The following is a 16319-nucleotide window of genomic DNA, read 5'->3' as shown; positions in this document are numbered from 1 at the left end:
TATCGAGGGCGCCTGTTCTGAGGCTCAAAAGAGCGCTTTGCGAGCTGTAAAAAGCAATAGAAACGTTACTTGTGTTAATTCTGGACGGCTAGTCACTTTTCCAGAACCCCTCCCTTTCCTTTGGGACCTACCCTGCAAATCCCGCCTTGGGCGGACAGTTCTCCCCACTCTTCGTTCCCACTCTTTCCCATTGGCTAGGGCACGGTCCGCACGGCGCCGGATGTTGACGCCACGGCTCCCGCCCACGGCCGGCGCACGATGACGTAACTGACTCCTCCCCCAACCGCGCCTGGGCTCCCGCGAGGTCCCGCCTCTCGGGTAGACGCGGCGCCAGTCCCTCCCCGCGGTGACGTGTGGCGCTCGCGGCCCGGCCGCTCCGGCAGTTGGTGCAGCGGCAGTTGGGGTGAGTGCGTTCACCCCACCCCTCCCCTCCTCCGGGCCCGGCCCCGGCCCCCACCCCACCGGGCCCAGCCCCAGCTCCAGCCGGGCCGGTCCCGTGCGGGCCCGTGCCGCCCCCTCAGCCGGCGACGCCCCGGGTTGCCCCCCCGCCACCATGGAGCTGGAGGACGGTGTGGTTTATCAGGAGGAGCCCGGCGGCTCCGGGGCCGTGATGTCGGAGCGGGTGTCCGGCCTGGCCGGCTCCATCTACCGTGAGTTCGAGCGGCTCATCGGGCGCTACGACGAGGAGGTGGTCAAGGAGCTGATGCCGCTGGTGGTGGCAGTGCTGGAGAATCTGGACTCGGTGTTCGCGCAGGACCAGGAGCACCAGGTGGAGCTGGAGCTGCTGCGGGACGACAACGAGCAGCTCATCACCCAGTACGAGCGGGAGAAGGCGCTGCGCAAGCACGCCGAGGAGGTAAGGGCCAGCGGACGACGGGGCGGGGGCCGTGGATTTCGCGGCCGGGTGGGCCGGAGGCCGGGCCCAGGGCGGGCCGGGGTCGGGGGTCGCGGCCGGGCCCGGGTCTGGGCCTCCTGGAAGTCTGACTTAAGGCCGAGGCCTCCCGGGACCGAGCCCGGCGGCCGCGGTGGTCCCCGGGACCCCGGGCGGGCGTTGGAAGCAGAGGCAGAATAGTGAGGGGCCGCGAAAGGGAGTGAGGTGGGGGGAAGCAAGGCCCAGAGAGGAAGAAACAGCCTGGCATGAGGGCACCTCGGGTTGGCCGGGGGTGGAGATTTTAGTGTGTCTGGTTGCTTCTTGTTGTTTAGGGAAGTTTCCGACCACGGTAGGATCATCAGATTGCGGTTCAAACTTTTACCACGGGGGTGGGGGTAGTGGTAGTGGTGGTTAAACAGTTCTGTCCTGGATATGGAACTTCCGCTGGCTCTAGGACCTTTCCAGGGGTTGCTGCTTTGGGAAGTTAGAGATCTCCCTCTTTCGGTCAGTTCCTTCTTGACGTTTTAATCCTGTTAAGAAAGAGGCCTTATTTCACATTTTATGTGGCTTGGTTGACACTTTATTAACACTTGGATGTTGTATAGCAATGCTCTATAAATATATAGAGTATACAGTTTCATTTTATTGGTATTCCACGCCAAAGCATTCCCCCATATCAACTGGTAACCTTGGACAGTTCCCTTGAAAAAATGTTTTTTTTTTATAAAGAGGACTGGGAAGGTGGGGTTGAGGAAATGCAGGTGACTGTTGGCAACTCTTTTCCCTTCTAAGTTTCTTTCTCAGACTGCACCTTACAAGTGAACATGGCAAGCTGTTAACTCTACCACCTCATCAGTGACCTCAGTGTCCTCACTTCCAGTCTCTGAAGCTTTTGGAGCTCTGGAGTGAGTCAAGAATTTTAACTGTCAGGCTGTGTTGGCATTATTTCTATGGCAGGCATAGCGTTTCTCCAGCATCTAGCACACCTGGTTAAATGCATGGTTATTGAAGGAGACTACATACTTATTCGAGGAACAAAGTATTTTTCTAAAATACTTAAAAAAGTATTTAGAATGTAAAATTTGTTTGGTAAATCATTTCCTAACACTAATTAGTAACCCTGTTTACTTTTTTTCCATACATACCTTTGCACCAGATAGTTCTTTTCCTTTCTTTCGTAAAGCTTGCCTATAATAATGATCTTTAGCTCTGGTTTTGTGATTCACTCCTTTCAAGGAATGCCATTGAATTTGCCAAACAAAACTGACTTTATTTCCAGAGTATTTCCAAGTATATAGGGAAGGAGGGGTTGAAAAATCAAATCAGGACAGGATCAGAGTTTCCACTTGTTTATTCACACTGTTTGTAGAACAGAGGTCAAGCACTGCTTCTGAAATGCCATGCCATGTCTTCGTGGTCATATAGGCCTTATATGTCTGGATGCACATGGAAGAGCCTGGGGAATTAACCACATATACATACAGGTGTGGAGCAGGCCCAGCATCACCTGTCATCTGGGGTAAAGGAATTGCTCCCTCCAGCCTTAAACTCCTCTCAGTCCATGTATAAACATGGACGCATTGCCAGGGACACACGTGCAAAAACACCATCTGCCACAGGTTGCAGAATCAGAAAATAAAACTGACCAATTGCTAGGCACTGGGTTGTACATTAATTTCTTAAGTAAATAACTCTAAAAATAGGCTGTCCAGTGACTTTCTTTATAGTTTATACTTTTTTCAGACACACACATCTATGAATTCTCCATAATGAAACCTCTGGACAAGGTCCATGACCTGAGAATTGAAAACATTCATGAAATGCTAGATGAGCCAACTCCCAGACCGCAACCGTAAAACCACGTCTTATTAGTTTTCATGTAAGATAATAAATCAAGTTTTACCTAGTACCCAGAAATTCAGTCTTTCTTAGGCCAGTATGCAAAGTGAATTCTGCATTTTATTTTCTGTGTTTTGTAGCCTTTAACATGGAGGCTCGGAGTCCACTATTATAGCAAAAGTAATGTGAAAGAATGGAAAGTGTTGATCATCAGAAAGTGAGCCCTGGTTTTTTTTTTGGTTGTGGAAATTTAGGAGAGTATATAAGTGGTGAGAATGTCTTAGGAGTGTGTGAGGCTGCCGTAATCTCTTGCTTGTAGGAATTCTCAGCAAGGAGTCAGAAATTTCACCTTTATTATAATGATATGACTTAATTTGAATACCTTTTGTCTTTTCCTTGCTTTTATTAAAAAAATTTTTTGTGGAGTTAGTAAGCCTTTAAAAATAAACTAAAGGAGGGCTGATTTTATTATTATTTTTATTGTGCTTTAAGTGAATTTACAGTTCAAGTTAGTTTCTCATACAAAAATGTATACATACATTGTTATGTGACCCTAGCTGCGCTCCCTGTAACGTGACAGGCCACCCCTCCTTTCCATCCTGGCCGTGTCCATTCAGCCAGCTCCTGTCCCTTTTCGCCTTCTTGCCTCTGGACAGGAGCTGCGCGTTTAGTTTCTGTATGTGCTTGAGCTCAGAAGCACTTTCTTTGCGAGTATCATTTTATGTCTTATAGTCCAGTCTAATCTTAGAAGAGTTGGCTTTGGGAATGGGTTTCAGCTCTGGGCTTACAGAGATTCTGGGGGCCATGTCTTCTGGGGTCCCTCCAGTCTCAGTTACACCATTAAGTCTGTTCTTTTTTACTAGCATTTGAGTTCTGCACCCCACTCTTCTCCTGCTCTGTCAGGGATTCTCTGTTGTGCTCCCTGTCAGAGCTGTCATTGGTGGTAGCTGGGCACCATCTAGTTCTTCTGGTCTCAGGCTGATGGAGTCTCTGGTTTGTGTGGCCCTTTCTGTCTCTTGGGCTAGTATTTTCCTTGTGTCTTTGGTGTTCTTCATTCTCCTTTGCTCCAGGTGGGTTGGGACCAACTGATGTATCTTATATGGCTGGTTGCTAGCTTTTAAGACCCCAGACGAGGAGGGCTGATTTTAGACGGACTTGGGACCAATTTCAATTGCTGATGATTGAGAAAATCCCTTTTGTTATTGTTTACCACTCTCCCCTTTGGCTCATTGCTCCAGCCACCCCTGCCATTCCTGTCTTTGATACCTTCACCCCCGCTGTTCCCTTGGCCTAGAACACTCTTCCCTCAGAGCTTTACCTGCTCTTTCCTCACTTTCTTCTCTGCTTAAATTTCACTTCTTCAGTGAGACCTTGCCCTTTGCTTTATCCAGAGTAAGCTCTGTGAATCCTGTTGATAATTTATTTGTAAATCAGTAATTTTTTTGAATAAAAATCTGGATAGAAAATGATGTAAAGATATATTTAATAGGAAATACTCCTGGATTGAGTATGTTAACGGTTTTTCTGTTTTTGTTTGTTCATGTTTTCTGATTCTTTAAATATATGCATGATTTACTTTTAGCAATTACCAAAAAGAAGAAAAAAAAAAAAAGAAAGAAACCTTTCCAGGTGAGTAGACAAATGAGTTACAGAACCTTTTTCTTAGAAATTTAGTTTTGAGTGGTGATTCTCTGGGCCTTATTTCTTATTACTGTTACTCTTTTTTTTGAGGTTTTTGGACATTGTCCTTAAACAGGATTCTCCGCCCATCCTCCCCCTCCCCCAATCCTTTGGCTCTGTATTTTGAGCATTTGACTGCTCTGGGCAGAGTTTCCCCCAGATCTTGAGGTTGTGAAATTCCCCCGGGGGGAGCTGTGTTTCTCACTGGTTTGGGGCTCCTCTTGGCAGGGCATGGTGTGGAAAAACCTAAAGAGTCTTCTGGAAGCAGAAGACCAATCAACTGGGCCATACGTTCCGTTTGGGTGCAAGTGTCTGGCTGACAAGGGATTATATCAGTTGGGATGCTGTGGGCTGCATGACGTGCGTACCCAGTTTAAAATGGCTCAGGTATAAGGGAGTTGTAGTATTTCATGGGACAAGACGCCTGGAGGGAGAATGGTTGCAGATAAGTTGAGCAACTGAGCGCTGTCAACAGGGACCCAGGTGCCTGCATTCTTTGTGCCCTGTCCTGCTCAGCATATTTTTATTCCGATTATTCTTTTTTTTTTTTTTAATAATATTTTATTGTGTTTTAGGTGAAAGTTTATATAGCAAATTAGGTTCCCATTTGACAGTTTCTACACAGATTGTTCAGTGACATTAGTTACATTTTTCGCAATGTGCCAGCATTCTCCTTAAGTGCGTTCTGGTTGTTGTGTTTCCAGTCCTGTAGTTTCTCTGCCCCTCTTATTTCTTTGCAATTATTCTTAAAGTGAGAGTTCATTTAGCAACATTGGATGGAGGGAGATTGCAAATAAAAATGAAGAGGTACCTTCTTCATCCACTTTCCCTTCCCTCCTTGTGTGATAGAAGCATATATAAAGAGAATGGGCTGAAGAGAGAATATCCTTTGTTGGGAATGAGATTTTGTGATGTGATTTTGTGATTGCTTCTTTTATGTGTTTTTTTGCTTTAAAAAAAAAAATAGGGTGATTAAATGTAGAGGTGAGAGATACTGAGAATTTTCTAATTAATTTTCCCCCAACAAATCAATACTTACAGCAGTAATAAAATTGGTATTTTATAGGAAGTATTTTTTAGAGGTAAAGTAGAAGGTCAGCAAAAAAGAGGACCCTCAATGAGATGGATTGCCACAGTGGCTCCGACAGTGGGCTTAAGCATAACAAAGATTGTGAGGATGGCGCAGGACCTGGCAGTGTTCTGTTCTACATGGGGTTGCTATGAGAATTGACTCGACTTGACAGCACCTAACAACAACATGAAGACACTAATCAGGTTGTTTTCATCGGAAGTGTATAAACATGGGAGTGATAAGACAGGTGGGCAGGAAAACAGGCATTGACATTCAGTGCTCTTTTTTATTGGTTATAATTCTTATTCATAAAAATTTTAATCAAAACTATTGAAATTTCAATTGATTTGTAAAATAATTTGCAGTGAATTTTCAAGTTTTATAACTGAGTTTTGTGACTTTTTATGAAGCGACAGAAGTGAAGGAATAATTTTGCATACTCACAGCTTATAATTGTTGATGGTGCCTGTTAAGGATTTAGGAAGTTAAAAAACAGAAACTCCACTTTTGCTTCAACATTGTTTACTTTGTGCTCTGAGTAGTCAATCTCTTATTTAAAATTAGTACTTGTGATGATTTTTCAAAGTTCTAGCCTTAATACTATCAAATCTGTTGTTCTAGGGTATTTAACTTTGCTATTATATATGTTTTATTTCAAAACATATATAATAGCAAAGTTTTATTCGAAGCATTAGTGGTTCAGTGGAAGAATTCTCATTTTCCATTTGGGATACCCACATGTAGTTCCCAGCCAGTGCACCTCATGTGACCACCACTGGTCTGTCAGTGGAGGTTCCCATGTTGCTATGATGCTAAATGCTGGTGGTGTAGAAGTTAAGTGCTGTAGCTGCTAACCAAAAGGTCAGCAGTTTGAATCCACCAGGTGATCCTTGGAAACTCTGTGGTGCAGTTCTACTCTGTCCTGTAGGGTTGCTGCTAGTCACCGGCAACAGGTTTGGTTTTTATGATGCTAAACAGGTTTCAGCAGAGCTTCTAGACTAAGATAGACTAGGAAGAAAGGCCTGGCAATCTCTTTCCAAAAATCATCCAGTGAAAACCTTGTGGATCAAATGGTCAGATCGACAACTGATCAGGGGGATGGCACAGGACCTGGCAGTGTTTTGTTGTGCATGGGGTTGCCGTGAGTTGGTGGCCCACTTGATGGCAGCTGAGAACAACACAACAGGTTTCATTTCACTGAAGTGGAGCAGCAGGTGAAGGGCAGTTCAGTTATATGCACAGAACTGGCAGGTGAACAGGTTGGTCTGGCAATACAGAAGGATGTGTTGCTGATCCGTGGTGTGTTAGCATTTGGCATCTTACATGTTTGAATATACATGTTATTTATTAAAGTTTTCAGACTAATTTTAATGGTGAAGCCCCTCTGGAACCTGTCCAGTGGGTTTTGGAAACCAGCGTCTTGTGATATCTTCAGTGGACTAAAGAATTTGGTCTAAGAGCTGACGCAAGTGCTGACTTAATTTCTTTCCTGGTTCAATTAGAGCAAGGGCCAGCAGCTTTTTGGAATGTTAGGCCTTATTCATTCAAATAAAGTTTCAGAATGCTCAAAATATGTTTTAGTGTTTCATTGATTTCTGTATTACCTGACTTATTTTGTACATAAAGGAAATACATTTTAAAACACACTTTACATTTTTAACAGTGCGTATTTTCATATTTAAAAGATGCCCTTTTTTTTTTTGCTGACTCATTTGGACAAGCTTCGCACTGCCAGTTGTCAGACCAGGTGTGCCCTGCCTTGTCAGTCCCCACTGCCAGGCACTTTCTGAAATGAACAGTTTTCATTTGTTCTCTAGGGGTATCTCTGTGTGGTTATTGTGTTTTGAAATGATAATCAGTTAACCATTGTTTCAGCTCTTAAGACAGATATTAACCCATCTATACCTTCAGAGATACCGAAGTGAGATACTATATGTGCCCCTGATAGCCATGGCGTCCCCACATTTACCAGTCTGGTCATGGTACTTAATGGAAAGTACCTAGATCCGACACCTCTAGTCAGAGGTACTGGATTAGTAGAGTAAGGACTACTCACTAGATTCCTGTGGCATGCACTGTAGGTCACTGATCCAGCCCTGTGCTAAAGAGACCTAGGTTCCCTTTTCTTGGACTCCTTAGCTTACCTTTACTTGCATGCTGTGTACTTAAATTATATCAAACCTTTGGTCCCCAAGAGAACTAGTAACTAGAACCTAGCCAAATGCGTGTTCTTTTGTTCTGTTGACGAATGGCTGAGTTATTTTAAAAAACACCTTTTTTCTTTTTGCTGTGCTTAGCACCCATAATTAATACAGCCGTTACCTAAATAAATCATTGAGACCAGATACATCAACATAAACCAAAACTAAGCCCACTGCTCTTGAGCCAGTCCTGACTCATAGTAACCCTATAGGACGGAGTAGAACTGCCCCATAGAGTTTCCAAGGCGGAAGCAGACTGCTACAAATCTTTCTCCTGAATTGCGGTTGGTTGGTGGGTTTAAATTGCCGACTTTTCTATTAGCAGCCAAATAATGTATGTAATATGTATATTCAAAAAGCTGATATTTAGAGATGTATCAGAATTGACTCGATGGCAATGGGTTTGGTTTGGTTTTTTATATGTGTGGATTTTATACATTTTGAAATCTTGGCCAGCAATATTTAGTTATTGGTTTGAATACAGGACTGTGGCTTATTCACTTAAGAATTCCAACGTCTAGTAGTTTAGCATAATAGTTATGTTTGAACTGAACCATGGGAATTTACATATTAATACAAAGAAGAAGTTTTGAAGTTGAGGGTATGGGATTATTATCATTAGAAACCTTTTTTTCTTAAGATTAGTGAATTTTTTTTTCTGTAAAATTTCCCCTCCAATATTATTAGGAAAATTTTCAAACATACAGAAAAATTAAAGGTACATTGGTCATCTCTATACTTACCATCTAAATTCAGTAGTGTTTTACTTACCTCTCTGTATATATATGTCTGTTGGCGTGTGTATGTGTTAAAAAGAAAAAAATACAGTGAAAACCTGTGAGAGCTGGAACTCGGCAGGACTGCCTTGTTTTTCTGGGTCTTGCAGGTTTTCCACCTTTGACAGAGTACAGTTTTAACCACTATTCTATTGTTCCTTTTAGTGGGAAGTGTTTGCATTTTCCTTCTTTGACAGGTTTCCACCTTAACAGGTTCTGGCTTTTGAAAGTTTTACGGTATATGTGTGTGTATGTGTGTTTGTATGTATATTCATGCATATTTTTAAGTTGCTGAACCGTTCTTTCAAAGTAAGCTTTTGGCATTATAACGTTTTATCCCTCGATACTTAAACATACTTATCTCCTAAAAAATGAGGGCATACTGCACGATATTATTTACACTTGAGAAAATTTTCTGGTATGTATATTCCATTTGAATTAATTTGTAAGAGCATATGGTACATGTCAGCTATTATACAGATGATAAACCAAACCAAACCCATTGCCGTCTAGTCAATTCTTTCTGATAGCGACCCTACAGGACAGAGTAGAACTTCCCCACAGGGTTTCCAAGGAGCGCCTGGCAGATTTGAACTACCAACCTTTTTGAATTAGCAGCCATAGCATTTAACCACTACGCCACCAGGGTTACCATAGAGATGATAGATGGTTAACATTTTTTTTTTTTTTTTTAATTTTTATTAAGCTTCAAGTGAACATTTACCATTCCAATCAGTCTGTCACATGTAGGTTTACATACATCTTACTCCCTTCTCCCACTTGCTCTCCCCCTATTGAGTCAGCCCTTACAGTCTCTCGTTTCATGCCAATTTTACCTTCTTCCCTCTCTCTCTATCTTCCCATCCCCCCTCCAGTCAAGAGTTGCCAACACACTCTCCCGTGTCCACCTGATTTAATTAGCTCACTCTTCATCAGTATCTCTCTCCCCCCCACTGACCAGTCCTTTTCATGCCTGATGATTTGTCTTCGGGGTTGGTTCCTGTCCTGTGCCATCAGAAGTTCTGGGGAGCATTGTCTCTGGGATTCCTCTAGTCGCAATCATACCATTAGGTGTGGTCTTTTAATGAGAATTTGGGGTCTGTATCCCATTGGTCTCCTGCTCCCTCAGGAGTTGTCTCTTGTGCTCCCTGACAGGGCAGACATCGATTGTGGCCGGGCACCAACTTGTTCTTCTGGTCTCAGGATATTGTAGGTCTCTGGTTCAAGTGGCCCTTTCTGGTTAACATTTTTAAACTGAATTAATGTAACCCGTTTGGGAAAGAGGAAATAATTGCTTGCAGTTTAGCAGTTTTTTTCTATAAGGTGTTTAAATTTAAGTCCTGTAAAACTGAATTAAAATTGGCTAAAATTTTTTACAAATTATACCTAAAAAATCATGGCTTTTCCCTCCTCTTTGGAAGCTTTGAGATACAGAAATTGAGAAACTGACCCTAGTAATGGGCTTTTTTTTTTTTTTTTTTTAATATTTCCTATATATCTTGTTTCTGACTGTTTTCCTGGTCTGCTAGGGTAATAGAGCCTGAAAAGAATTTTTTTCGAGTAATTTTGAGGTCCTGCAGCTAAGATAAAAAGAGATAGGTCTAGGATTTTTGTGATTCTGGATTCTATTATTATCCTTTAAAATGTATTTTCACTTGTTCTTCATTTATTTTTTAAGGGTTGGGAGGGAACTCCGTGATCTTCTAGTTCTCCCCCATCCCATTCTTTGATAGGTAGATAGAAAGATAAATTGACACATAGATGCTCAGAAAGAACAAATATTTTTTGAGTTAGGCACTATTTTAGGAGCCCTGGTGGCACAACAGTTAGCTGTTGGGCTGCCAAATGTAAGGTTGGCAGTTCGAACCCACCCGACGGTTCCATGGGGGAAAGACCTGTCCATCTGCTGCTGTAAAAATTGTTGTTGTTAGGTGCCACCAAGTCTGTTTGGACTCCTAACGACCCTGTGTACAACAGGACGGAACACTGCCCGGCCCTGCGCCATCTTCTCAGCCGTTGCTGTGTTTGAGCTCATTGTTGCAGACACTGTGTGTCGATCTTGTAGAGCCTAGAAGATCCTACCAGGCACTCCTACTCTGTCACATGGGGTTGCTGTGAGTCAAAATTGATTTGATGGCACCCAACAATAACAGGCACTATTCTAGGCTCTAAAGTAGCAGCTGCAAACAAAACAGAAAAGGAAGGTGGCCCATGCTTTCTTGGAGTTTACATTGTAAGACAGAATAAATAAACAAACCAATTAAATACAGATTGGGATAGATGCCATGCAGGAAATAAACAGGGTGATGTGATAGAGTAAAGAGGCGGGCCTTTAGATGGAACAGACAAATTTGTAAAACGCTCAGCTGCCTGTAGAGGAAATAATGTGTCTCATAAGAATGATGCTTTAGATCTGACACTTCAGGCATACAGGTAGTCCCTGATTTATAACAGGGGTCGGTCCTGATACAGTCAAATACCTCTTTTTTTTTTTTTTTAAAGTTTTTGTAGCCTGCTATAGGGCAGTGTTTTGAGAAGTAAGTCGTAACATGTCATAAGACAGGGATATTCAGAGTTGCTCTTCATTCTTGAAAATTAAGAAAAGTAGGCAACTTTCATAAATGCAATTCTTTTGTTTTCTGTTTTATTCGTTTTCATACTTTGCAGCAAACTTTGGCTCTTTTGGCCACTCCTTCCTTTGAGACACATTATATATGGGTTCTGTGACTTTGTAGTCTCTTGATTTTTCCCCTTACTTATCTGACCACTCTTCTGTGGATTCACCTACATTTTAGTGTTGGTGTTCCTTGATGTTCTAAGGTCCTCTTTAGTTTTCACTTGGTACACTGCCTAGCTGATATTATCCATTCCCATGAGTTCAGTTACCTTTTGTTGATTGTTCAGAATGTATATCTCCTTCATTCATTTAAGAGCTGTTTATTGAATTCCAACTATATGCTTGGTACTGTGCCCACTGGGGAGACAAAAAAATGACAGCCTATTAAGAACTTTAAGCCAGATCCCTCTCTAGAATTTCAGATCCATATTACTGTTGTTTACTGGACATTACCATTTGCGTGTCTCCCAAAGCTGAACTTGTCTCCCAAACCGGCTCCTCCTCTGTTCCTGTTTTCATGAAGGGCATCACTTAGCCAGAAACCTGGTCACCATCTTTAACTCTTCTTGCTCCCTCCTCACTGTCACTATCTTCTTTTGTTCTCAACTTTTATGTATCTTGAAATGTCTTTACTTCTTTCCAAGTCCACTTCTACTACACTGGTACAGGCCACCAGCACCACTTGCCCTGAAGGCAAATTCCACAGGGCTGGCATTTTGTGTCATTACCACTGTATTCCAGTGTCTGGCACATAGAAAGTACCCAATGAAAATTTATGAATAAATGAATGGACAGCTGTCTTCAACTGGCCTTCCTTCTTTCAGTAGTGCCAGTCTGTAAATTGCCCATCACACTGTGCTCATATCTCTCCCTGGAAATCTGATCGATCACTTCCATACTTAAAAGCTTTTTATAATGACTCCTTCTAAAGTTCTTGAGGTGACTTAAGTTCCTGATATATAAGCCCTGGTGATCAGGCAGCCCCTTATCTTGTCAGCCCCATCTTTTCCTTCTCAGATCATACTGAACCCTTTAACTTTGTTTTGCAACAAGCATTCCCTCCAGGCCTTCATGAAAGCTGCCTCTTTGTTTAGTATTCTCTCTCCTATTGCCTGCCTAACTACTCATCTTTCAGGATTCAATTATGGAATGCCTTTTATGAACTCCCAAGTATGCGTTGTGCCCATCTTATATCCTCCCACAGCGCAGTGTCTTTCCCATCTCATAGTACTTCTAATGTTTTATCAACTATCCTATTGCCTTTATTCCCCAATTAAATTATTGGGACACGATAGGTACTTAATAGATATTGGTTCGTTGATTGGGTGGATGGATGAGTGGGTGGGTGGGTGGGCGAATGGACAGAGGGACAGACAGATTGATGGACAAATATGTTAAAGGTCCAATCACTAAGCCTAACCATTTAAAGTTCTCTTGTGCATTCAAGTTATTGTTCTTGCTGTTGGTGCAAAGTTTTGCTAAAACTTCCAAAACATTCTTCAGTAAGTCCTTTGACTTTTACATACAGGAAGACTATGACTTCTCATAAGTATAGTTATTTTGGGCACCTTACTTACATTGTCCTATATGTTGTAGATATTCTAGAAATACCGATGCATTTAAAAAATTGAAGCATTAAAATCACTGGCAAAGAGGTTAGGCTAGGTGATTTGAAAAGTCCTTTCAGCATGATTCTCTGATTGGCTTACATTTGTGGTGGTTCTCTGGTATATTTTTATCCATTTTAGGAAATACTTGTTTCTAAGTTACTGGTTGAGGAATAAGTTCATCTGTCTGAATAAATTTTCCATACAACTAAAGATTAAGTGCTAAAACATAGTTTTAGCTATTTGCTTAGAATCTTATGTTAAACATCTCTAAGATGCAGCAGTATGCTGCAGTAACAAGTAGAATGGTTAGTAAAACAACACTTGTTTCTGAAGAAAATATTCATTCTGAAGAATAGTAAAGATTTCTTTCCTGGGCATTGAAATGTGTATTGGTTAAAAGCCTCTGCTAGGCTATTATGCTATGAATCAGATTTCTAATTTTAATTAGAAAATCCTCAATATGTTGAATTGTCTTTGAGTTACCTGTTGTCCTAGCAACTTTTTTTTGTTACTGGTACCAATTCAAAAGCAAATACCCTTTTAAAAGTTAAATAGGTCACACAGAAGTGTGGAATCAAATAAACAAGGCTTTTTGTAAATCTAGAAGGGTAACGTAAAAAGACAGTTATTTGTCTCTGACTTTACCGTGTGTCTTAGTCATCCAGTACTGCTATAACAGAAATACCACGAGTGGATGGCTTTAGCAAAGAGAAATTTATTCTCTCACAGTCTAGTAGGTTACAAGTCCAAATTCAGGGTGTCGGCTCCAGGGGAAGGCTTTCTCTCTTTGTCGGCTCTGGAGGAAGGTCTTCCTCCTCAATCTCCCCTGGTTGAGGAGCTCCTCAGTCATAGGGACCCCGGGTTCAAAGGATGTGCTCTGCTCCTGGTGCTGCTTTCTTGGTCCTGTGAGGTTCCCAACTCTCTGCTCCTTTCCCTTTCCTTTTATCTCTTGTAAGATAAAAGGTGGTGCAGGACGTGCCCCAGGGAAACTCCCTTAAGGGTGGTGTTGCAATCCCACCCTAATCCTCTTCAACATAAAATTACAATCACAAAATGGAGGACAGTCTCAGATACTGGGATTCAAGGCCTAACCAAGCTGATACACATATTTTGGGGGGGAACATAATTCAATCCATGACACTGTGAAAATAGTATGCTTGAATTTGTTTGTAATTTGAGAAATATTTAATAGGAATTACCCACTCAATTTGTGGCTCTGTTTAGTTTTAAGTTTTAATAAAGAATACTTTTATGCTGGTATAAGAATTTAGTCACGAATTTCCTCAATTTTAACTATCCCTAACCTAGTTGAGGACCAGGAAATCAACAAGTTTCTGAACTGCCAAAACAAATGTCTCAAAGTCTGCAGTAAAAGTTCATGATCTTGGCTTACTGGAGAAACAATTAAAGGCAAATTACTTATTTACCCTTATTTTAAATACAGTAGTTTCTTAGCCCTCAACAGGTTGTAAGCCACAAATTAAGAGGGTTTCTATGAGAGACGAGTACTTACACATAACAAATGGCAGGTATCTTTGAAGTAGAATACTGAAAATAAACAAAAATTAATATAGTACAGTGACTAAGAGCAAAGGCAATGGGATGGGGTCAGATATAAAAGCCCCAGGTATTTAGTTAATACAAATTAAATGTTATCTATATGTCTGATAACTACCTACCTGTATATCCCACTTATCTACTTATGAAACAGATGTTAATTAGATGCCCTGTGCCAGGAATGGTTATACAAGAATGAATAGTCCCGGGCTTTGCCTTAAGGAGCTCATAGTCCTGTGGGGGAGGCTGATGTACACGTTCTAAAGTACTGTATGTACAAGGTGCTAAATGACAACTAACGTGACCTGAAGAATGAGTTGTGGGAGAAAAAACAAAACCCATTGCCATCGAGTGGATTCCAACTCATAGCGACCCTATAGGACAGAATAGAACTGTCCCATAGGCCATGAATCTTTATAGAAGCAGACTGCCACATCCTTCTCCCATGGAGCAGCTGGTGGGTTCAAACTGGTAGCTTTCCAGTTAGCAGCTGAGCACTTTAACCACAGTGTCTCCAGGGCTCCTTATTTTCTGGGAGAAGGGGTAGCATTAACTGAGTCATGTGCCACAGAGCTGAAGTATGAGAGGTCTGAAAATGTGTGACTTATCTAGAGAATGACAAAAACATGCCATTTTTCAATATATTTAAGTAGTAAATAGTAATTTTCCATGTGTTCTTTGAAAAAAATGGAACTTTTCTTCACTAAAGACATTCAGGCTGCTAACAGATACATGAGGAGATGCTTGCCATCATTAGCCTTTAGAGAAATGCACATCAAAACTACAGTGAGATTCCATCTCGCTCCAAGGCTGGCGTTAATCCAAAAAACACATAATAATAAATGTTGGAGAGGTTGTGAAGAGACTGGAACACTTATACACTGCTGGTAGGAATGTAAAATGGTACAACCACTTTGGAAATTGATTTGGCGCTTCCGTAAAAAACTAGAAATAGAACTACCATATGATCCAGCAATCCCACTCCTTGGAATATATGCTAGAGGAATAAGAGCCTTTACATAAACAGATATATGCACACCCATGTTCACTTCACTGTTTACAATAGCAAAAAGTTGAAGTAACCAAGGTGCCCATTAGCGGATGAATGGATAAATAAATTATGGTATATTCACACAATGGAATACTACACATTGATAAAGAACAATGATGAATCCATGAGACATTTCATAACACTGAGAAATCTGGAAGACATTATGCTGAGTGAAATTAGTCAGTTGCAAAAGGACAAATATTGTATAAGACCACTATTATAAGAGCTGGAGAAATAGTTTACACAGAGAAGAAAATATTCATTGATGGTTACGAGATGGGGAGAGAGGGCGGGAGAGGGGTTTTCACTAATTAGATGGTAGATAAGTTTTATTTTACGTGAAGGGAAAGACAAAACACAATACAGGAAAGGTCAACACAACTGGACTAAACCAAAAGCAAAGAAGTTTCCTGAATAAACTGAATGTTTCAAGGGCCAGTATAGCAGGGGCAAGGGTTTGGGGACCATGGTTTCAGGGGACATCTAAGTCCATTGGCATAATAAAATCTATTAAGAAAACATTCTGTATCCCACTTTGGAGAGTGGCGTCTGGGGTCTTAAATGCTAGCAAGCAGCCACGTAAGAGGCATCAATGGGTCTAAACCCACCTGGAGCAAGGAAGAATGAAGAACACCAAAGACACAAGGTAATTATGAGCCTAAGAGACGGAAAGGACCACATAAACCGGAGAGTACATAGCCTGATACCAGAAGAACTAGATGGTGCCTGGCCACAACCGATGACTGCCCTGACAGGGAACACAACAGAGAACCCCTGAGGGAGCAGGAGAGCAGTGGGATGCAGACCCCAAATTCTCATAAAAAGACCAGACTTAATGGTGGACTGGGACTAGAAGGACCCCAGAGGCCATGGTCCCCAGACCTTCTGTTAGCCCAAGACAGGAACCATTCCCAAAGCCAACTCTTCAGACAGGGATTGGACTGGACAATGGGATAGAAAATGATACTGGTGAGGAGTGAGCTTCTTGGATCAAGTAGACACATGACACTATGTTGGCCTCGCCTGTCTGGGATGGGAGATAAGA

At 41.8% G+C, this 16319-nt stretch overlaps 1 protein-coding gene across 4 annotated transcripts in view; it reads left to right on the top strand.

Moving 5' to 3' along the window:
• The first annotated feature begins 472 nt into the window (after positions 1-472).
• Positions 473-16319, top strand: part of SPAG9 (sperm associated antigen 9) — a 135114-nt gene continuing 119267 nt past the window's right edge. Inside the window, exon 1 of one of the 4 annotated variants that reach the window (XM_064271236.1) lies at positions 473-856. In XM_064271236.1, the coding sequence (XP_064127306.1) occupies positions 554-856 (303 nt within the window). In that variant the 5' untranslated portion in view covers positions 473-553. Of the gene's footprint in view, positions 857-981; positions 4340-16319 lie in introns of those variants that run through there. The other 3 variants (XM_064271235.1, XM_064271237.1, XM_064271238.1) reach the window with 3 other exon arrangements.

The sequence above is a fragment of the Loxodonta africana genome, chromosome 18 (genome assembly GCF_030014295.1).
Source record: "Loxodonta africana isolate mLoxAfr1 chromosome 18, mLoxAfr1.hap2, whole genome shotgun sequence".
Taxonomy (NCBI): domain Eukaryota; kingdom Metazoa; phylum Chordata; class Mammalia; order Proboscidea; family Elephantidae; genus Loxodonta; species Loxodonta africana.
This window is presented reverse-complemented; position numbering and strand designations above follow the sequence as displayed.